The sequence below is a fragment of the Microtus oregoni genome, unplaced genomic scaffold, assembly GCF_018167655.1.
Source record: "Microtus oregoni isolate MIOR12 unplaced genomic scaffold, Mior012 000031F_ref0000149, whole genome shotgun sequence".
Taxonomy (NCBI): Eukaryota; Metazoa; Chordata; class Mammalia; order Rodentia; family Cricetidae; genus Microtus; species Microtus oregoni.
Window position 1 is genome coordinate 13,901,510 of NW_024543090.1, and position 23,491 is coordinate 13,925,000.

The following is a 23,491-nucleotide window of genomic DNA, read 5'->3' on the forward strand; positions in this document are numbered from 1 at the left end:
AAGTTTATTTTGTTGCTGAATTCCAGTATCCTTCATAAATTATTTCTGACTTTATAGGAAGAAATGGACACCAGACCAAAGGTGTCGTCTCTCCTCAACCGCATGGCCAACTATACTAACCTGACACAGGGAGCAAAGGAGCATGAAGAGGCAGAGAACATCACTGAAGGGAAGAAGAAGCCTACCAAGGTGAGGCCTCAGGGTGCAGGACAGATAAAAACAGCTCCATACATGAGCGCTGAAGGCATGTCCAGGGCACCAGTCTGTATTAAGAAACTGTATCAGATGCTTGCTATACCCAGTACCATTCTGATCACTGGCACCATGGCCCAGACAGAATGTACAGTATTATAGCTTCTCGTGGGAAGCCAGTCCCTAAGCCACTGAAACTGTTAAAGCATATAGCATCTTCAGTGTCAAGTAATGCTTGACCAAAAACTTAAGCAGGGTTAAAAGGAATGAGACTGACAAGAGCCTGCTGGAAGGGTTCGATACTCCTGTGGGTCAGACAGAGAAAGCCCTCTGACGTGGTGGATTTGCACAGAGACTGTCCTAGTGAGGAAGTTAGCCGTGTTAGCAGAAGTGTTAGCACATCGGTGGGAAGGGATATCTCTACCCAGCCTCTGCTGCCATCTGCCTGGTACAAAGGTTTTTGTTTGTTTGTATGGTTGGTTGATTGGTTGGTTTCGGTTTTTGTTTTTGAGATTATGTTTCACATATAACACAGGCTAACCTTGAACTCAGAGTCCTCCTGCTTTAGCTTCCCAGGTGCCAGGATCATAGGCATCCACCATGATAATGATTCCCAGTAGTTGTTAGACTTTTCTACTACTACTGTTTTTCTTACAATAAAATTATACCAATACACATAGTTCAGCTCTTTGCAAAGGGGCCAGTGGCCCTCACGTTTTTACTTTCCCCGACTGTTTCATTTACCAACTATTGTGAAAAATTTGTACTTAATTCTCAAGAATTTCTACAAGTTTTTCTGTTTTAAAATGAGAATAAAATTTTAACAACCTTGAAGAATAGACATTTTTAGATTGGTGAGTGGTCCATTGCTTAGAAATAACAAAAACGTAGGAACTTATCTAAACTACAATGTATACTGATAATGGAAGTATAGTGATGAACTTCACTGAGAGCTGTGTCTTATTGCGTCTGTGGTAAATCTAGGCATCTTTTATGGCTAACTGTATGTTTCCTTTTGTCTTACATTTTTATTTCCAGAGCCCCCAAATGGGTACTTTTATGGGTGTCTACCTCCCATGTCTACAAAATATTTTTGGAGTGATCCTCTTCCTGCGTCTTACCTGGGTAGTGGGCACAGCTGGAGTCCTTCAGGCCTTTGCGATTGTCCTTATCTGCTGCTGCTGTGTAAGTCCTCCTGCGCTGGCCCCTAGACCTCACCTGCAGCATTTCCTGTTGGGTTTGTGCACTTGACCTCCTGGGGAGCAGGAACAGAAAATACATAAAGACTCATGAGCCCAACAGGAGAGAGAGACTTTGACCTTAAAATCTAAAAGATTTTCATTCAGTGCCCATTATCCGTTATTTCCTATGTAGTATATGATGTATTTGGTGTCCTAGATTTTTGGAAATAAACAAAATACAAGTTTTCAAATAATTCAAAATCTGGGTAATTTGGACTTGAAAGCACCGATGTTGTAATGTATATGCTATTCTAAAATGTTCTGAAAAATAAAATAGGCAGTGCCTGGGAAGGGTGAGGGGACTCTGTTCAATTTTGAAGTCTCCTTTCGTATGCCTTCCCCAGAAATTCCTCAGTTGTTTCTAACTCTTCTCTCTTACTCAGCCCATTCTGGTTTTCCCTTCATTTAAACTGCTCATTTTTATATATCCCATCCCTGTCCATCAATCTAGTGTCCCCTTTGTTTTGGTAACCATTATAATCCTCCGTATGCATTATGCTCAGCTGAGTGCTAACCATGCAACTTAAGCAAACCTAACCTATGTCATTAATAACTTAATGGCACTGCCTTGTCCACTCCCAGTTTCTCAAGCTTGAAACTTCAAGGCCATGTTTGATTCCTTGGTTGCCATTCATCACGGCCAGTCCGTTCTCTCTGAGATACTTCATATGCATGCCCACTATCTCACTGTAGATGTTACCCCTCACTTGTACGACAGCAGCCTACTGGCTAGTCACTGTGCCTCCAGCTACTCCCTTTCGAAAACCTTTATCTGCTGTGTTACTAGATAATGTTTTAAATTTGCCCTGGTGGTCTCTTTCTTGCCACATATTGTTTTTGGCATTGTAGCCAGTCTGTAGTTAGAGTCTAGCCTACTTTACAGTGCTGTCTCCCTAGCTAGTCCTTTAAAATATGCTATGTAGTAACTCTTTGTAAAAGTAGTTGGAGTTAAATATTTGTAAATGCTCTGAAGTCTTCACGTGGGAAAGTAATACGGAAATGTTAGCTCTACCTAGTAGTTGAATTCTTTTTTCTCTCTCTACAGACGTTGTTGACTGCCATCTCCATGAGTGCCATAGCCACCAATGGAGTGGTACCAGGTCAGTAGCCCAAGCTTGAGTTTCAGGGATTATCCTTGATTAATCACTGTGTATATGCTATAAAGCTGGAGGTATAAACTCCAGAGACACTTAATGTGTTTATTCTGTTGTTCATAGTGTTCTGTAACAGTGTCAGCTTCTAGAAGCCAGGGACAAATACTGTTTGGCTTAACAATGCTATCTTTGAAATCTCATTATTTTTAGTCTACAGTACTTTAATGTCAGTCACATACTTAGCTTATAAAATACTTTTTATTATACTATCATATTCCTGTAGGAAATAATCTAATTTTTCTAATAGTAATAAAATGTATTGTGCACATCATATTCCCATTAATAAATCTCCTTTGCTGCATTCAGAGTTTCCCAAACATCTTTTGTGCATGTTTTTGAATTATTACTTACACTTGTGTACAATCCTCTTAGTGATACCCTCCTTTTATTTTGTCTTGTAGCTGGGGGCTCATACTTCATGATTTCCCGGGCCCTGGGCCCAGAGTTTGGCGGGGCTGTTGGCCTCTGCTTTTATCTGGGCACCACATTTGCAGCAGCCATGTATATTCTTGGTGCCATTGAAATTTTTCTGGTAAGTAACGAATTAGTTGCGCCTACAATCCAGAAACTCTGTGGGTTTGTTTTCTTAGATATTAAGGTTTCTGAGATCAGGTGTGGCAGCGGGTCAGTTGCTGGCTGCTGTGACTGTGTCTTACTGTGACTCTGAGGCAGAAAGGTTAAGGTGTCCTTCACCTGCCCGTCCTTTCCGAAACCTCTCTCCGATTGTTCCCAACTCTATCCCCTCAACCAGGGAGCTCATATCAAGCTAGAAGACTTGTGCCAGTGTAGAAAAGTAAAATAAATCTCATTTGCTTGTATTGTGCATGTATATGTTCTAGTGTGTTGAATATATGTGTGTAGAGGCCAGAGATCAACCTGGTTCCTCCCTATTGTTGTTCCTCAAGAACCATCCAGTTTGTTTTATGAGGTGGAGTCTTTCCCTGGGACTAGAGGCTCAGCACCTGGGGGTCCACATGTCTTCACCTTCCCAATGCTAACATCATCACAAGCACATGCCACCGTGCCTGGCTTTTTACCTAAGTCCTGGGGATCAAACTCAAGTACTAATTCTTGTGCAGCAAAGCACATCACTGACTGAGCTGTATCCCCAGCTTCTCTTTTGATAACTTTATCCCAATGAAAGAATTTTCATTTCTCTACTCATACTATAAATCTTCTCTAAAGCCTTTTAAATAGAATCATTTTTTCCCACTTGCAAATGTAGATATTCAAAACAGCAATGAGAAGACAAAATAATCCATGAAATAATATTTCTATAGACATTCTAGAGCCAAATAAAAATTTGGTTAATTGGCTGCCCGGTGTGTACATAACTTTAATTCCAGCACTTGGGAGACAGAGACAGGTGGATCTCTCTGTGTTCCAGGCCAAACAGGGCTACATATTGAGACTCTGTTTAAAAACAGATGAATAAAAAGAAGGATTTAAAATATTAATGTTTTTAATAATTTTTTATTTCAGCTTTCTTTTCCTTATCAAAGTAATATAAGCTGTTATAGTCCCTCTACTTGATTGCTTCTAAATGACTGCATTTCTTCCTGCTTGCTTTTTATCCCAACAGGTATATATCGTCCCTCGAGCTGCCATCTTCCGCAGTGATGATGCACTCAAGGAATCAGCAGCCATGCTAAATAACATGCGTGTCTATGGCACAGCCTTCTTGGTCCTCATGGTCTTGGTGGTATTCATTGGCGTCCGCTATGTGAATAAGTTTGCCTCACTTTTCCTGGCCTGTGTAATTGTGTCCATTTTGGCTATCTACGCTGGTGCCATCAAGTCTTCCTTTGCTCCACCACACTTCCCGTACGTGCCCATGTTTCCACCGAGTCATTGTTGGGTAGTCAGTGGCAGTATCTGGTGATGTGAGCATTTCCTCAGAATTTCATGGGGTGATTTCCCTAGTGACCCAGTTTCCCAGCAGGAAGCTTCCTGACAAACTGTCCTGTTGACCTCTTCCTCACTTCTGAAGTGTAGACCTAGCGACTGTAGCCATTGTTAGGTGTATCTATCTTGGTGCCCCCCTTTACTCCATAACGACTGTGTTTATGTGACTGTCTCTGAAAGACTTTGCAGTCATAGTCATTACCAACAACCTTTATGGGGCATTTAAAATGTTCAGTTGCCTTTTAAAATAAAAACCAGTCCAAAAGAATTCTACAGTAGCAGTCTGGAGAGAGGACTCTGTAGCTAAGATCCCTGGAGGATCTTCCACAGGATATGGGTTCAATTTGTAGTACCCACATGGTGGCTCAATGTCTGTAACGATAGTTCCAGGGGATCTGGCCTGGTGCACACGCTTCAGGCCGGGCACTCAGTTATTTGTAATCAGTTATAGAAGTTGTTTTGAAGTCATATGGATCAGCTGGGAATCAAATTTATTGGTACTACGTTGATTTAAACAGGTTTCAGAAAAAACAATTTTTTTTCCATGATGAAAAACCCACAAATCCAGTACAGATGAAAGTGGTGGGGCAAGAACAGGAACTTCATGATTTCCCTGCTGGTATTTGGCATTTCTTCTGTGTGATATATTCATCATACTCTTTCATTGTTCTTACTTAGGGGCCATAAAACAATTAAAGAGCCTTTTCAAAGTTATAAAAGTTTTAGATGCAACATTTTATCTGTATCTCAACTTGGGAAATTCCATTTTGTTTCAGGTTCCCCTTTGGGGCTTCTCCACTTCTGTTTGGTTGGGTGGGGGTGAGCACAGTGCGTGTTATTTTGCTTTTTTAAAATTCCAGTATAATATGTTTAAAAAAACAAAACTGCAGAGGATCCATGAAACAGAATTTGAGATTGTCAAGAGCTGTTGAAGCCAAGTAATAGAACGCGGTTCATTATGCATGTATGAACACACTCTGCAGATTCCGAACCTTGTTTTCTTCTCTCAGGAGTATTTTACTATGGGTCTGTTACTCCATCCTGTTTATATCTCTGTGTAAAAGAAAAAATGAATCTACAGTTAATATTTGTATTATTCTTAAATTTCCCCTTTACTACTGTGTCTAGGCTTCAGATCAAAAACCAGATATCCCTTGGGCCATAGAGGGACGTACTTTTTCAATCTAGTCAAGCTGCCCTACAACACTAGGCAGAAGGTTCAGCAGAACAGGCGGTAACAAGGGCTCTTAGGAATGTAAAGCCCCTTCTCCTTTCATTTCAGACCTCTTTTTCTTTCCCTCCTTCTTACCACTCCCCTCCCCCTCCGCCTCGAAAGAAAGCAAACAAATGAAAATGTGATCATTGGAACTTAAAAAAAAAAAAGCAGCAGAAGCACTCTGCGGTTTTGCTGTTGCTGCTGGCTGTGGGTGGGAGGGGATTCACTTGTGTGCCCGTGTGGAAACCAGACAGTATCAGGTGTCCGCCTTTATTGCTGTCTGTCTTACTCCCTGAGACTCCCTAGCTAAACTTGAAGCTCACCATTGTTGGCATTGTTTAGCTAGGTTGGCAGGTCAGGGAACTCAGACTTTCTGTCTGTCCTCCTGACTGCCCCTATCCTGAGGACTGAAATCACAGGCCTGTGTAAGCACACCAGGCTGCTTGCCTGTGTGCTAGAGATCTGAATGCAGGACCGCATGCTTCCATAGCAAACCCTGGACATCCCTGAGCCATCACCCTAGCCCCTCCAGGATTCTTTCTGGCCTGAAAATGGATGAATAGCCAAATATGTTTAGTTCATAATTCAGTATAGTTTCTTTGTACAGTCCCTGTGCTTGAATATCACCTACATCTGCCATTTGTATATGACCTTGATCTTGGGCAGAATATTGAATGTCTGTAAACCTCAGTGCCTCCGGCCACAGAAGATAAATGTTAAAATATTGTGAGATCCATGAGGATTATACTGGCAGAAAATGCAAGTCACCGTGATCATTATTCCTTGTCCTTTCCTACCCATGGCAGTAGAATCTCTCAAAAATGAGATATTTTTTCCCTTTATTAACCTGCTTTTCCTCTTTAAAACTTAGTTTTTTCTGTTATTTTTTCCCCCTTCTTGATCTTTCTCTTCCCTGTTTGTTTTGCTTTAGGGTCTGCATGTTGGGCAACCGCACCCTTTCATCCAGACATCTTGACGTTTGCTCTAAGACCAAGGACGTTAACAACATGACAGTGCCATCAAAGCTATGGGGATTCTTCTGTAACTCAAGTCAGTTTTTTAATGCCACCTGTGATGAGTACTTTGTTCACAATAATGTCACCTCAATCCAAGGCATTCCTGGGCTGGCTAGTGGTATCATTACTGGTAAGTTAGAGTTTAATTAGACTCATTTTGTTTTTTGTTGTTCCTTCTTTAAAGACAGTGAGGAAATAGGCTTTCCCATCTTAGGTTCCTTTTTGCCCCTCATTTTTTTATTATATTAATTATGTATAACAACAAGTTTATTATTTTATACATGTATATTATGTATTTTGATCATACCGACACATACCCCCATTCTCATTTATTTAGGATTGCTCATAGGTTCGTGGGTGATGTGTTGTTTATAGCATCACGGGCCCCTTACAGTGGCTACAGGACTGAAGAAAATGTCTCTCCCACCCATGTCAACCATTAGCTGGGTAAAAAGCCTCAGGGATGGGTGGGGTCGCATGAGTGCCCCCTTCCTCATGTGACAGGATATTGATAGAGCCAACCTTGTGAAGATCTTGTGCAGGTGATCAGAGCAGCGGTGAGTTCAAGCATGCAAGGGCCACGTCAGGAATCAGCATTGTGTTTCATTCCCTCCTTTCCTCTGGACTTTCCATTCTTCCATTCCTCTGCCTGCAATGTACCCTGAGCCTTGAAGGGGATGATACAGATATTTTCATGACAAAGCCTTAGTCAGTTATTCTTATCACTTTCGCCAGTCATTAATGTACCTCCACAGTTACCATCCATTGCCCACTGTAAAAAGAAATTTCCCCGACCAAAGCTGATAGCAGCACTCACGTATAAGCTACACATAGTTTAGAAGGCAATTTGACAAGCACAGCATGTCTATTAGCAAACATAGACAGTAGCTTCCCCGCTAGGCCAATGACCTAGACCTAAGTAGTGATGACTATTGACTGCAGTGGGAAGGACTGAAGCCAGGGACTATTTCTGACAAGCCCCACGTGCTCTACCACTGAGCCGCACCCAGCCCACTGTCTAAGACTCTTCTGTTGGACTTGGCAGGGGTCCCTGTGCCTCAGCCTCCTGAGTACTGGGAGGATTGTAGGCGTGCACCACCATACCTAGCATATCTCTGCTTTTCTCTCAGGGAAATTTTCTGTATTTAGAGCTCAATTACAGAGTGCATCTGTTACAATTTGCCTTCTTTTGAGAATAGAGGCAGATAAATGACTTTTTAGCCTCGGGTAAGATAAAATATTTTGTGAATATTTTTATTTTGCAATGTTTTTCAAGCTAATGTCTAACTCCTGGGCTTATACAGTCCTTCTGCTTCAGGCTCCTGACAAGCTGGGACCATAAGGATTTGCCTTCGTGTCTGACTCAATGTATTCTTGAAAAATTGCCAGTGATCTTCCTGCAGTGATAGCTAAAATAGAACTGTTTTAATGTCACCAGACACACATGTTTTCCTAGCTCAGCTAAATTCCTGCAATTTATTCCTTAAATGGCGTCCTCTTAAATGTTGTCCACCAATTTCTTTGCCCATTAAGCAAGTTCATACTAAGAGGTTAAAAACTACTTTGATATTAACTTTTTTAAGTAGACTTTATATTTTATAACTAATTTAAAAATAGGCTTTTGGGGGCATTTTATTTTAGTCTGTTTAACTTTCACAAATTTGTATTAGAAAGTTAACTGCATTTATTATATCAAGGCCTTTTATAAAATTATATTAGAATAAATGAGAAATAACATTGGTTTTATTCTATAATGTTTAACATGTGTTCACGTTGAAGAACAATGGCTTTAAAAACTATCCTAAGGGGCTGGAGTGGATGTAGGTACAGTACAGCCTAGCATGTAAAAAGCTCTTGGCTCAGTCTCCAGGACAGTACTTATAACAATAACTATTGGGGTTTCTAATTGAATGTTGTTTGGGTAAGAAATCATGTACTTATATTACTTCCATATTGCTTATATCCTTATATCCTCTCTCTTTCTCCCCTCCCACCCCCACCTCTCACACCTTTGCAGAAAACCTTTGGAGTAATTATTTACCAAAGGGTGAGATCATTGAAAAGCCATCAGCCAAGTCATCTGACGTCTTGGGCAACTTAAACCATGAGTATGTCCTTGCTGATATCACCACCTCCTTCACTCTACTGGTGGGGATCTTCTTCCCTTCTGTCACAGGTAAGCAGTGGGTGTTAGGTTTTAGAAGCCATCAGCCATAGGAGATAGACATATCCTCAGTGTTCTAAGTTTGCCCGTAGTCTTCAGTATCAGTATGAACATCAAAGTACCCAGAAAACCAAGAGGCTAACTTGGTGTTTCCCCTCACTAGGTATCATGGCTGGGTCAAACAGATCTGGAGATCTGAAAGATGCTCAGAAGTCCATTCCCATTGGAACCATCCTTGCCATCCTGACCACATCCTTTGTGTGTATCCTTTGCATCGTGGTGGGATCATGCAGTAGAATTAGATAATAATGCCCTGACTACTGCCTCACTAGCCAGATAGTTGCCCTGCTTCATAAGCATCATTAAAGAAGGATTTTCTAGGATTAGTGAATAGCAGCTCAGTAAGTGAAAAGGGATCATCCTGGGGGTAGTTACTGTATAAAGGTGAGGGATAACAACAATCTCCTTGACTGTCAGCATAACAGATTTAAGCAATGTTGTCCTTTTTGGCGCATGTATTGAAGGAGTTGTTCTCAGAGACAAGTAAGTATAAAACCATGTGTCTGTCTTCCATGACATCTGGTCATTCATCATAGTGTCAACACAGATATACTCTCAAACCAGGCCAAGGTGTAAATCACAACTAATAAAGGAGAAAATGTATATATTTATATATATATATATATATACATATACATGTCTCATGTATATATGAAAGTGATATATCTATATCTGTATCTATATATGACATACAGACAGACAAAGGAGGGTGTGTGTGTGTGTGTGTGTGTGTGTGTCAGAGGAATATATATCACTGAGCTTGTGTAGCACAAACAATACTCTAGATTTGATCCCAGCAATACAAAAATCAAGGTTTAAAAAAAAGATTAAGATATATGTGCATAATTTAGCCTATGATAAGAAAATATTTTGTGATCTTTTTTCTTTTGCAATGTTCCCCCAGGCTAACCTCAGATTTATGGAATTAAGCAGTCCATCTGCCTCAGGCAGTAATTAATTAGTAAATAATGAGGACCAGTGCTGTTTTATAAGATTTAACTAATATAACTCTTCCCCCAAAAGCTGTGATTTTGACTAAATACTAAGTACTTTCCTGTACACCAAGAACTGCTAGAACGCTGAGCGTAACAGCAGGGCGAGCGGAACTGTGTGGTGTCTCCAGCCTCCGTTTACAGGGAGGCTCTGTCCACTCCCACTTGGCATTCTAAATGGAAGTGGGACACTGATTGCCTTAGTGCAGACGCCTTAGTATTTACTGTTTCTTTTCTCTCAGATACATTTTGTGAGATGTTTGTCAGATCTCTCCCTGAAACTTGATGATTCTTGTGTTTTCCACATCTTGGCTCATATCCTCACTCCACTCCCTGTTACAGTGGACTCTAGATATCGGTCCTAGCCTAGGAGTCTTCCCTCCTTTTCATCCGTCCTCCAAGTGTTTCCTAAGTCCTGTGAATGCCGTCCACTTCCCACTGTTCAGTGGTTCCATCACTTAGTACTGGGCTTCAGGGTTTATAATCACATAATAATTTCCTTTTGAGTTTTACCACCTTTTTCCATAATGCCACCAAGATGCTCTTTCTGTATACCTTTGTCTATGTTGTTTCCTTCGCTTCAGTTGGTTATTCCTACTTGGAAGACTCACTTCACCTCAAGACCAAGTGAAGGGTCTTCTCTCCTGTAGTTTTCCATCTTCACCCCAGAACAGAACCACTCCTCCTTTTGTCTACCCTCTATATTTGAACATTCTATGGTGTTGCTCTTACCATCCTGAATTGCAGCTACTATTTTCATATTATGTTCCCCTGATTGAGCTCTAGGATTCCTGGTAGGCAGGAATCCTAGCACAGACTATTATAAATATTGTTGAGGAAAATAGGTACCAAAAAAAATTGTGTGTGTTTGTCAATGTGTGTGTGTGTATTCCTTTCAAATAAAAGGAACCCAAATATCCATTAGAAGCAGAATGCGTAAATTAACATTAATCTAGTTGTCAGCCATGAAGCTGTGGGAGTACATGAAGCACACAAAAATTTTGCAATTTTGAGAAATCAAACACAAAATGTATGTATGTGTCTCAGAGTATTACCATCATATATAAATTTCTTACTTTGTTTTGCTTTTGTTTTTTATTTTTGTTTTTGAAACAGGGTTTCTCTGTATAACAGTCGTGGCTGTCCTGAAACTTGCTTTGTAGACCATGCTGGCCTCGTATTCACTGAAATCCTGTTGCCTCTGCCTCCAAAGTGCTGGGATTAAAGCTGTGCACCAACTCACCTGGCCATACATAAATTTCTTATTCCTATTCCCACACATCAGTCTTTATTTCCCTCAAGCACACACTGGTATGAGTTTTAATATTATGCTGTTTTACCTATTTCTTTTTTTTTCTGGAGGGAAGTGTATATATGTATGTTTGTGTGTGTGTGTGTGTGTGTGTGTGTCTGTATGTGTGTGTGTGTGTGTGTCTCTGTGTGTGTGTCTGTGTGTGTGTGTATCTGTGTGTGTGTCTGTGTGTGTCTGTGTGTGTGTGTCTGTGTGTCTGTGTGTGTCTGTGTGTGTCTGTGTGTGTGTGTCTGTGTGTGTGTCTGTGTGTGTGTGTCTGTGTGTGTGTCTGTGTGTGTCTGTGTGTGTCTGTGTGTGTGTGTCTGTGTGTGTCTGTGTGTGTGTCTGTGTGTGTCTGTGTGTGTCTGTGTGTGTGTCTGTGTGTGTGTGTCTGTGTGTGTCTGTGTGTGTCTGTGTGTGTGTGTCTGTGTGTGTCTGTGTGTGTCCGTGTGTGTGTGTCTGTGTGTGTCTGTGTGTGTGTCTGTGTGTGTGTGTCTGTGTGTGTGTCTGTGTGTGTCTGTGTGTGTGTCTGTGTGTGTGTCTGTGTCTGTGTGTGTGTGTCTGTGTGTGTGCCTGTGTGTGTGTCTGTGTGTGTCTGTGTGTGTCTGTGTGTGTCTGTGTGTGGCACAACCGTAGCACACCTGCCTAAGGAGAATGTTGGGTGCCCTGCCCTCTCATTCTCTACCTTGTTTCCTTGAAACACGATCCCTCACTTACCCGAGCTAAAGTGGCAGCCAGAAAACTGTGACAGTCTATCTGTCTGTGCCTACAGAACTCCAGAGTTACAGCTGTACACACACCTATTTTATACCAGCTTTCTATGTGGGGTCTGAGAATTTTAACTCAGTGCACTTACCTGGAAACATCTCCTCAGACTCTGTATTAGTTTTATATAATAAAACACATCAGTGATCTTAAAATGTTTTAATATATTAATTTTTGCAGTTACTCGCTCTTAGGAATCTGCCTCTATGAAAATATCTTACATGTCAATATTATGTTCATAAAGATATTGATTATAGTATTTCATATAATAGAATATCAATAGTAGAATACTGGGTAATGTAAAAATTTTTATAAATAGATGGATCATGCAAAGTATGCATAATGCTAACTAACAAGTTAAGAGTATGGACCTCTTGAGGCGGGAGAGATGGCTTAGTGGTTAAGAGCATTGGCTACCTTTGCAGAGGACCCAAGTTCAGTTCCCAGCACCTACATGGCTGCTCAGCTATCTGTAACTCCAGTTCCAGGACTTTTTGACATCCATTTCTAGCCTCTGCAGGCATCTGGCACGTGCACGGCACACAAACATTCGTGCAGACAAAATGAAAATTAATAGATATTCTTAAATTTTTGTGGACCTCCTCCCTGGTGTGTTTTTCTGCACTTTTCCAATTTCCATCCCAAAGCAGATTCACTGCCAGTTAGAAAGAGAAATCTGTAAGTGAAATTTGGCTTGTTTTCTTACTGTACTGGGTTTTTTTTTTAAATACAGATTATTAATTCCCCCCACACACACACACAGTGCTGCGAAGCATTGAACCTAGGGCATCAGAAATACACCAAGCAAATGATGTGTTGTAATAGCTATACCCCCAGCCCAGTAACATTTTGTTTGTTTATTTTTTCAAGACAAGGTTTCTCTGTAGCTTTGGAGCCTGTCCTGAAAACTAGCTTTTGTAGACCAGTCTGGCCTTGAACTCACAGAGATCCACCTGCTTCTGTCTCCTGAGTGCTGGGATTAAAGGCATGTGCCACCACCACCCAGCTTCCAGTAATTTCTTTTTAGACAGGGTTTGCTGTGCATCCTGAGCTGATCGCGAACACAGAATGTACCCTTGTCTGGCCAAACTCATAATTCTCCTGCCCCAGCCCCCTGAGAGCTGGGGTTACAGGCATGTTAATGCCTGCTATTAGTGCGCTTTTATGAAAACTATGGACCTTTACATTTTTAGTATCATGTTTACCTTAGTTTGCATCTATAAAAATTATAAGCCTGAAATATTCACTCATGATTATCATCCTATTTTTTCAATCTGAAGTTGTTTTCAGATAGAATTTCTCCACTCTTTATTTCTTTCCCAGATTTGGGGATGCTGTGAAAGGTAATTTGGTTGTCGGCACCTTATCTTGGCCATCCCCATGGGTGATTGTTATTGGCTCCTTCTTTTCAACGTGTGGGGCTGGACTTCAGAGCCTCACAGGTGCACCTAGGCTGCTCCAGGCTATTGCCAAGGATAACATCATACCATTCCTTAGGGTGAGTGACACTTTGTTGTGCCCTCTTTTTTCCCAGGTTTTGTAAAACATGATATCATTTTCAGCTTAACAAGTGGGAGATCATAAATGTTGAGAGATTTAGAATTTTAGTACGAGGCCCTCAGAATCCTTTGTATGTGTTTATATGTGATCGCTGTGAAGTTGTTCTTATTTTTCAGATGTCTGAAACTGGCACACTGGGTCACTGCCCGTGCCTGATGTTTTCCCTCATCTGTACAGGTTTTTGGTCACAGCAAAGCCAATGGGGAACCTACCTGGGCCTTACTTCTAACTGCTGCCATAGCAGAGCTGGGGATTCTCATCGCCTCCCTGGATCTCGTTGCCCCAATTCTTTCAATGTAAGAGCCACTTACTCTCTTCAGCTACTGTTGTTTAATGATATATAACTTGATTTCCATTAGTCATGTAAAAGTAGTAGTAATGACAGAGTTGACCAAACACAGACTTCACTTCCCTTCCAAAATCATTCCTGAGATGGGGCTGGAGAAATGGTTAATTGGTTACAGCAAGTATTGGATCTTCCAGAGGACCTAAGTTCAATTCCCAGCCCCCATGTAGATGGTTCACAACTGCCTGTAAGTCTAGCTCCAGGGGACCTGATACCTCTGACCTTTGTGGGCACTCGTATGAACACACACACACACACTTAAATCCTTAAAAGAATATTAGTTGGCCAGTGGTAGCACACACTTTTAATCCCAGCACTTGGAGGCAGAGGCAGGTGTATCTCTGTGAGTTTGAGGCCAGCCTGGTCTACAGAATGTGTTCCAGGATAGCCAGGGCTACGCAGAAATCCTATTACAAACCACTCCCCCCCCCCCCCCGAAAAAAAGGAAAGAGACAGACAGAGAGAGGGAAGAAAGGAGGGAGGGAGGGAAGAAAGGAGGGAGGGAGGGAGGGAGAGAAAGCAAACAAAGAAAGCATACTTAATCCTGAGAACTTTCATGTATAAGGCTTTTAATTATGACTTAATTTAATGGGGGGGGTGTTCCTACCTATATAACTTCTAAAGTTACTTGTATCCGTCTCCTTTTCCTTTTACCTGTGACATTCTGATGACTAGCTGTGTGCCTGACACTGTAATAATCTGGAAATGTAACGACGTGTAAAGCCCGTAGTCTCGAATATCTGATGGTAGATAAGGAAACCAAAGATTCCCCCACATAGTGCAATGAATGGAGAATGGCAAAGGTCAGTGCTGGGTGCCACGAGGGCACCTGAACAAGGAGGATTCTTGTAGACGTGACACCTGTGTCTTGAAGGCTGTCTGCAAAGGCAGCTGTTGTTAGTCTGCAGTTACAGGGATTCCTTGCCCTCTTCGGGCCTCTGCAGTCATTAAGCACAGTGTTCTGCACATCCATATCTCAGGCAAGACACCATACACATAAAAATAAGTAAATCCCTACTTAGCATCATGGTGCAGACCTTTTCATTCCAGCTCAGGAAGCAAAGACAGAGGGATCTCTGGGAGTTTGATGCCAGTCTGGTCTATATATCTAGACAGTGAGTTTTAGGACAGCCAATGTTGCATAAATGAAACTCTGTTTCAAAAACTAATATAAAATAAAAGGTGGTGTGTGGAGGGACAAGAAGAGGATAATGTTGAGCTGGAAATGGAAAAAAAGAAGTGCACTAGGGTGAAAGTACTAAAAAAGAAAATAAAGACGTTCAGGGGGTTTGAAATAGGCAGAATCCTAGACTTGATAGATGAATTTGGAGGGAGAATTAATAAGGAAGCAGAAATATGGGTTTGCCCTTGAACATCTGGATAAATAATGGCTGTACCAAACTTACCAAACTGGAGAGATGGTTCAGTGGTTTAGATCACTGACTGCTCTTCCAGAGGACCTGGGTTCAAGTCCCAGCACCTATGTGGCTTCTCAAAGTTTTCTGTAATTCCAGTTCCAGCACCCTCTTTTGTCCTCTATATACTAGAAGCACACATATGGTACACAGATACAGAGAAACAATCATACACATTAATTTTTTTAAAAAAAATGATTTTTGGCCATCAGCCCAAAGAGAGGATGGGAAGATGAACAGGTTTGCAAGGAAAATGTTTTCAGTTTCTTTACTTCCTGTTTGATAAATGGTTGGTGGTCTGTAAACAGAGTTTAGTAGCACAGAGGCCTCCAATTATTTAAAGTCATCCTAAAAGAATCACTTTAAAACAGTTCTTCTCACTGTTCTTATCCAAGGTTTTTCCTCATGTGTTACCTCTTTGTGAACTTGGCATGTGCCTTGCAGACATTACTCCGAACCCCCAACTGGAGGCCCCGATTCCGCTACTATCACTGGTGAGTCCTCATCTTGTTCCTCATCTTTCTAGAAATCTAGGATATTATGGGTTCTCAATAAAATCTCTTTATTTTTCAGCCGTTCCATACTATGTTAATGTTCAGTTGTCAGTTGAATTTCTTCTTTCCTATTCTTTTATAACTGTCTATATCACTTCATAATAACTGACAAGATCCACAGAACTATTAAGTTCTTACTTATAGGCTGCTTCATGTCTAAGGTTCAAACCTTTCCTTTGCACATCTGCTCTCCTATTTTCTCTTAGCTGAGCACTGGATTTCATCCCTTATCTCTACTTTTATATTCTCATCAGTTTTCATTCTCACAGTTATGAGAATTTCATTTAGTAATTAAGAATGTGGACTGTGTCGTGAGGGCACCCAAGTCCTCAGTTCACCTTGATCCTTTTGAGCCCTGTAATATGCATGAGCGCATATAGCCTCATGAGTTCTCATTTTACTAATTGATGACAGGGAGTCACGCATCTAAAGTGCACTGCTGGGGCACAGGACAGCTCTCAGTGAAAAGCTGTGCTACCACAGTAAAGTCTTGCCAGTCCTAAAAGAGCCATCCAAGGTTTTTGGCCACTATTTCATGTCTTTCCTGTGATCATATGATCGTGTGGGTTTTTATGTTCAGGTGTGCCTGTTGCTATGTTGCTATTTTCTAACTTTCCTTACTCCTCTGGCTTCACTTACCAGTAACCGCCTGTGGTGTGACATTTATGTAGCACGAATGCATATCCTAACTGGGCTTAGCACCTCCCATCCTCCTCCTAGCTTTAACATTAGTTCAAAGTTTGTGCTGAGATTTTTGGTGTTATATCTTAATCTCCAAATTAACTGTTCTTCTGTCGACACTTTAGCATTCATCACAGGGTTAGAATGTGACTGCACGCGAAAGGGCTTCAGTGATACACTGTCTGCATAGTTTATCTGCCCAAATCAGCCACTCGCTATAAAGAGCCAACAGCAGCTTCTCATCAATGGACTCTGCATTTATGGGGAATTAAATGCCCATAAAAAAATGTTAGGAGCCGGGCGGTGGTGGCGCCTTTAATCCCAGCAGAGGCAGTCGGATCTCTGTGAGTTCAAGGCCAGCCTGGTCTACAAGAGCTAGTTCCAGGACAGGAACCAAAAAGTTACAGAGAAACCCTATCTCGAAAATCCAAAAAAAATATATATATATATATTTAGGAATACTTCTATGAGAAAAATTTAACATCACGTTTCAGATTCTTGACTGTGTTCAGTCCCCACTTTTCCAAATGCTTATTAATTGTCCTTGTGGCTGATAACGCTGTCGCACCCCTCTTTATGTTTCCTATCGTCCAGCAGCAGGAAGCACCCTCTGTTACAGAAGGCACAGGGTCCACCCTGTATGGGCTAGGTGTGAAGGCTCAGTGATAGATGGCCTGCCTACATGTGCAAGGCATTGGGTTTGAGCCACAGCACCAGAAAGAAGGAAAGAGGCTATGGATATGATGGTTTTTTCCTAATAATTATTTTCATTGTATTTAGCAGAAGTTCTGTCTATAATTGACTGGAAATTTAAAAAAAAAAATTTCCAATCCCCGCCACAGTACAGGAAGCATTTCCTAGAACTGTTATCTTTTCTTGCTACTTAGAAAGATACTTGTTGATCTGTATTTTTGTTTTCATTTTCTAGGGCCCTGTCTTTCATGGGAATGAGTATCTGTCTAGCTCTGATGTTCATTTCTTCCTGGTATTATGCCATTGTAGCTATGGTAATTGCTGGCATGATCTACAAGTACATTGAGTACCAAGGGTAAGTATAAATTTTACCTTGCTCAATGCTGAGAAGGTCAAGAATGACGGGTTTGTCCATGCATGGTGGCACACACCTGTAGTCACGGTATTCAGGAAGCTGAGGCAGGAAGATTGAAAACTGAAAGCCAACCTGAGCTGCATATCAAGATTCTCTCTCAACAAAAAACAAAAAGAAAAAAAAAAGTGATGCAGAGCCTGAGATATTGATGGCTCAGTGGTTAAGAGAGTTTGGTTTCAAGAACTCCCCAGGCAGCTCACAACCACCTGATAGTCCAGCCCCAGAGGATTCAACACTGATTTGGCCTCCAGAGACACCTGAACATTCATGAGCATTTCTATACAAAGATGTGTACACATAAATAAACTTTTAAAAGTACAGAACAAATGTAAACATCTTAGCTAAACTTTTCAAGCAAGGGATAATCTGAAATGCAATTAATCCTGAATAGCATCCAAGCAACCAAAACCCCAGACAACCTCCAAACATGGGAATAAATTATATCCTGACTCAGCAGATTACTTTGGACTTCCCATTATTTTCAAAATCACAATTACAAGTGAATCACAATTTCTTAATCTGAATTTATATTCCACATAGTTGCCTTTGAATAGATACATGGTGTTGTGGACCATCTGTGGTTTGGGATGGTCAGCCTCGTAGGGGGTCCTCATGCTGATAAGGGACAGTAGCCAAAGTACAACCATGAGTCTTAGTATTCTACCTTGTACGTGTTTTACTGTGAGATTCGGAAAAGCCTAGGTTTTATTCCTTTGAATTTCTTCTCACTGCAGTATAAACGGACTGCTCCTCTTCTCCCCTCCCCCAGGGCTGAGAAGGAATGGGGCGATGGCATCCGTGGGCTGTCCCTCAGTGCCGCTCGCTTTGCTTTGCTCCGCCTGGAGGAAGGACCTCCTCATACTAAGAACTGGAGGTAAAGCGATCAGCAGACCTTAGTGGTGTTTGCACACAGCTAAAGCACACAACAGTGCTCTCTTGATGACCAGATTAAGACTGTGTGGCTCAAAGGAACTGGTTTCCAGTTTTGAACTATCCGAAAATATGGCTGCCTTACTTAATTGTATGCATTTATTGTATGTTGTTATTCTTTGAAGACTGGTCAATTTTAGACAATACTGAGACCATTTGAAATAACTCAGAACCGTCATTTACCATTCCTCTTATTCCATCCTTCTATCAAGTCAAATGTTTTGTAAAGACCTCCTGAAAGAAGGGATGAAGTTGCCATGTTTCCCACACCTAAGTGTCTGCTTCCTCACCTCTGCACAGGCCTCAGCTGCTTGTATTGCTGAAGCTGGATGAAGACTTACACGTCAAGCACCCTCGCCTCCTCACCTTTGCCTCCCAGCTCAAGGCAGGAAAGGGACTCACTATTGTGGGCTCTGTCATCGTGGGGAACTTCCTGGAGAACTATGGGGAAGCTCTGGCTGCAGAGCAGGTAAGAAACGTAGTCCACCGACCGGTATTCCTCAAGTGCTTTGTGCTTTAATGGCCTACAAGAAGGCCAGCACTGTTTGCAGAGAAGGGTGAGGTTCTCTCCCCAAATGATAAACCTTTTATGTTAGCATATAATAAAAGCTGGAAAATGCTTTTATTCCTAATTATTTAAAAATATGTTTCTGAGCCTGGCATGGTAGTGCATGCCTTTAAAATCCCAACATTTAGGGATGCAGAGGCAGGTGGATCTTTGTAAGTTCAAGGCCAATCTGGTCTTCAGAGTGAGCACCAGGATCCTGTTTCATAAAACCAAAAGCAAAAGCTTTTCTATATGTACCCTTGAAAAGAGATTGCTGAGGAAATCATGGAGGACATAAAGCATTTGAATGGGACAGCAGATGTAAAAAAAAAAAATCAGTTTAAAAGAATGTTTTTGCATAAGTGTTGACCAACTTTGAACATAAGATTTAGTAATATTTTTAAAAGACTTATCAACTTTATGTGACACCTGTAAGCTAAGTTCAGATTAGAAGGAAGCCCTCAGGTTTCTAAGATATACTTTTTTCTGTGGGACCTAGACTTCCAACTCAGTGCTGCCTTTTGAACAGTCATAATCCCGAGACAGAAGGAGCCAGAGTAGATGTCTACTCTCCCCATTTAAAGCATTTCCCGTGAGATTATCAATAAACATCATTTCCAGTTAGACTCCAAACGCTGATCTGAAAGGAAGAGAAATCATGTGAGAATTTATGTTCGACTATGATAATGTCCCTGAATCTGATGGCAGCATAGTTCAGAGTACATACGCGCTCACAGAGAACTTGAGTTTAGTTCCCAGCATGTACACACACAATCAATTTTTAAAGTTAATCCTTTTTTTTAAATTAGAAATTCTGGAAAATATTAATCCAGATGACAAAAGTTAATTTTTAAAAAGCATATGGCTGCAAATCAATATCTTTACCCTAGATAACCACTAATTTAACTTGTGTCTTTGAGAAAATCATATCCATTTTGTACTTCATTATTCCCATTCCCTTTCCAACAGAGGAGTTGGGTAAGGATAAAGAGGCATGTGATACCGCCTCTAAGTTAACTTGACTAAATGCAGCATAATAAATTAAATGCAGGTGTACTCAGTCATTATTCAAATATCAGAATGAATATACGAAAAAGAGAAGGGGAAAAGGGAAACCTTACCTGAGAAAATTCTCAAGTGAACTTCAGGGATCATCAGATTATTAGGTTATTAGGATGCCTAGGTTTCCTGAAAGATTAAGGAATGCCTGGGATTAACAAGATTATGGTGTTGACACTAGTGAATTTGCCTTGTCAATCAAGAAACTATGTCCACTACTTTTTGGACAGCCTTGTGCTCAGTGCTTCACCTGAAAAGGAAGCAAACAGAATAGAGGAAAGGGAAGAAGAGCTACATATGGTCCACCAACTACAGATATGCATATAGGCAGTAAGCACTTCTTTTTTTTTCTTTTTTTTTTCTTATATACCTTTATTTCCATCTTTAGTTCAGAGAAGTAGAAACACCTAGACTACCCCACCATCAACCACCAAGTAAATAGCTAATTGAGCTCTGTGGTCTTATCCTGATTCCTTCTCCACTGGAGCACACACACACACACACTCAGAGTCTCTGTCTTTGAGCTGTGGTGTAGTACTCAGGGAATTTATTTTCACTGTGATCTCAAGAGTATTGAAGCATCCTTTTTTTCTCTCTTCCTACTGTACTGCAGAACTGCACAACTGTTTCTTCTCTAGCCAGTAAGCACTTCTAAATTAAAACAAATGAAGCAAAACAAAAACAAAGATGACACTTCAGTGGAGCACATTGAAGTTTTTGGACTTTTCTATTATATTACATTATGTTATTACATCTATTATATTACAGTATTACATTGAATTTAGAGAAAGATGGGAATACAATAACGAGAAGGGATGATGAGTTAAAAGGTTCAGAGCAAGCCGGGCGGTGGTGGCGCACGCCTTTAATCCCAGCACTCGGGAGGCAGAGGCAGGCGGATCTCTGGGAGTTCGAGGCCAGCCTGGTCTACAAGAGCTAGTTCCAGGACAGAAACCAAAAGCTACGGAGAAACCCTGTCTCGAAAAATCAAAAAAAAAAAAAAAAAAAAAAAAAGGTTCAGGGCAAAGCAGTTGTGCAGGACAGAAACCAGACAACACAGTTGACGTTTTGTATGTTTTTCAGACCATTAAGCACCTAATGGAGGCAGAAAAGGTAAAAGGATTCTGCCAGCTGGTGGTGGCTGCCAAGCTGAAAGAGGGTATTTCACACCTCATCCAGTCCTGTGGCCTTGGAGGCATGAAGCACAACACAGTGGTGATGGGCTGGCCCAATGGCTGGCGTCAGAGTGAAGATGCTCGCGCTTGGAAGACTTTCATTGGTACAAAATTGTTTCCTGTACTGACCTGAGGGCCCAGAGAGGGATCAAGTTAAATCTGTCACCCTAACTCTTATAAAGACTGTGCTGTGTTGAAACATGCTGCTAGAAGGCCACTTAAAAACTCCTAATAACCTGTTACCTGCCTTGTCCAACTTTACGTTTATGTTCACAAATTATTTATCTATGTCAAGTCTCATCTATTGTCATATTCATTTGTCATTTTCATTTTGATGTCCTCACAAGAACTGGAAAGATTGTCTTTCATCAGACTCTCCCAGATTCATACTTTAAATGTGTAGTATCTCTAGTTTCCTAAACCATGTTTCTCCATTCATTACTAGCGCTCTAGACTTCCCTCAGTGACCTCTGTCTCTTCGTAAAGTGTGATGTGTGGTGTCAGTAGGACTCATTATTCCAAGAAATGTCAGTCAGCATTACCTTCCTGTCCTGAGATGGTGGGAAGCGAAGAAAGTGCAGCAGTTCTTGTTTGTATATCTGAATCCTCTCTTCTCTCCATAGGCACAGTTCGAGTGACAACTGCTGCCCATCTAGCCCTGCTGGTGGCTAAAAATGTCTCCTTCTTTCCCAGCAATGTGGAGCCATTTTCTGAGGGCAACATTGATGTGTGGTGGATTGTTCATGATGGGGGCATGCTCATGCTGCTACCCTTCCTACTGAAACAGCACAAGGTACTCTGGACACTCTTTCAAAGCATTTCTCTTGCTGTCCTGGCTCACTACATGCATTATTATTATTTAACTGAGTAGTGGTGGCACTTAAAATCTGAAGAGTTGGGAATTATTCTGGGCTGTCCCATAATCCCAGCTTCGACATTATTAGAAGTAGAGTGGGTTTAGGGTTTTTTTAACTTTATTTTATTTTGTTGCTGTTGTTGTTGTATATTACCAATCCACCTTAAGTGGACTCCAACAAGTTTACTAAAATTCCATATGAGTGTTTGAAACAAACAAACAAAAGCAACAGGAACACATCAGTTTCAGGGGTAAGTATGTGCATGTTGTGCCTGCCATACCCATATATACTCATTCTCCAATATGTTTGTATGGTGTCATTGTTATGCTGTCTGAATAAAGCACTCTCGGTGGATCTTGGATGGGGTTATGAAGATGTGTTTTACCCTCCCCATATGAAACCAGCAGCTGTTCCTGCAGTAGGCAGCAACTTGGTGTTGCTGAATCAATTCTGACTTTATTATCTGGAGGTAGCATTCTATCCCACAGATTGATAGTCTTACACACTGCCTTCCTGCATCCTGAGGATGCAGACTGAAAGTACTGTTCTACCCATGCTTCTGCCTTAAACCATTCGCCATTGGTGGTCAACCCAATCCTCAGTCCCTTGTCCTTCCAAGGATTTTACAAATTAAATGCCAAGAATCAGAGACAAACATCAATTTCACAATACTACATGAGCAAATTTTTTCTTGTAACAGAATTAAGAACTTAGAGCCAGCAATAATGAAGGATGCTGGTAGATCCCACCACTCAGGAGGCCAAGGTAGGAGGATCAAAGTTCAAGGCCAGCCTGAGCTATTGTGTTAACTTAGATTGTATTTAATGTGTTGCTTAGTCAAACCTCCAACCCACAAGTTCCAGAATAACCATTCTGAGACTTAATATTAATTATAAACTGTTTGACTAATGACTCAGGCTTCTTACTGACTAGCTCTACATATAAATTAACCCATTTCTAATAATATGGATATCGCCACATGCCCCGTGGCTTAACAGTAATGCTCTGGCATTGTACTCCTTTAGGAGCTGCTGGTGTCTCTCTGACTCCACCTTCTTTCTCCCTTTATCTTTGCTTGGATTTCTCACCTGGCTCTATTCTGACTGGCTATTGGCCATATCAGCTTCTTTATTAACCAATAGTAGCAAAACATATTCACTACATACAGAGAGGCAACTCACATCATTTTACACTACTACAAAAATGAATCAAGCAGGAAGCAAGGAACAAATACTTGATACTACAGCAAGCTCATCCTAGGCA

The 23,491-nt window shown here is 41.1% G+C and overlaps 1 protein-coding gene across 3 annotated transcripts in view; it reads left to right on the forward strand.

Annotated features, from left to right (window-relative positions):
• Nucleotides 1-23,491, forward strand: part of Slc12a6 (solute carrier family 12 member 6) — a 94,122-nt gene that overhangs the window by 63,789 nt on the left and 6,842 nt on the right. For all 3 annotated transcript variants that reach the window (XM_041679206.1, XM_041679205.1, XM_041679207.1), the window contains 17 exons: nt 58-189; nt 1,231-1,377; nt 2,479-2,533; nt 2,989-3,119; nt 4,170-4,411; nt 6,640-6,854; nt 8,742-8,900; nt 9,052-9,150; nt 9,374-9,431; nt 13,320-13,494; nt 13,734-13,852; nt 15,713-15,811; nt 17,481-17,600; nt 18,430-18,534; nt 18,891-19,059; nt 21,280-21,475; nt 21,995-22,164. In XM_041679206.1, the coding sequence (XP_041535140.1) occupies nt 58-189; nt 1,231-1,377; nt 2,479-2,533; nt 2,989-3,119; nt 4,170-4,411; nt 6,640-6,854; nt 8,742-8,900; nt 9,052-9,150; nt 9,374-9,431; nt 13,320-13,494; nt 13,734-13,852; nt 15,713-15,811; nt 17,481-17,600; nt 18,430-18,534; nt 18,891-19,059; nt 21,280-21,475; nt 21,995-22,164 (2,391 nt within the window). The remainder of the gene's footprint in view (nt 1-57; nt 190-1,230; nt 1,378-2,478; nt 2,534-2,988; nt 3,120-4,169; nt 4,412-6,639; nt 6,855-8,741; nt 8,901-9,051; nt 9,151-9,373; nt 9,432-13,319; nt 13,495-13,733; nt 13,853-15,712; nt 15,812-17,480; nt 17,601-18,429; nt 18,535-18,890; nt 19,060-21,279; nt 21,476-21,994; nt 22,165-23,491) is intronic.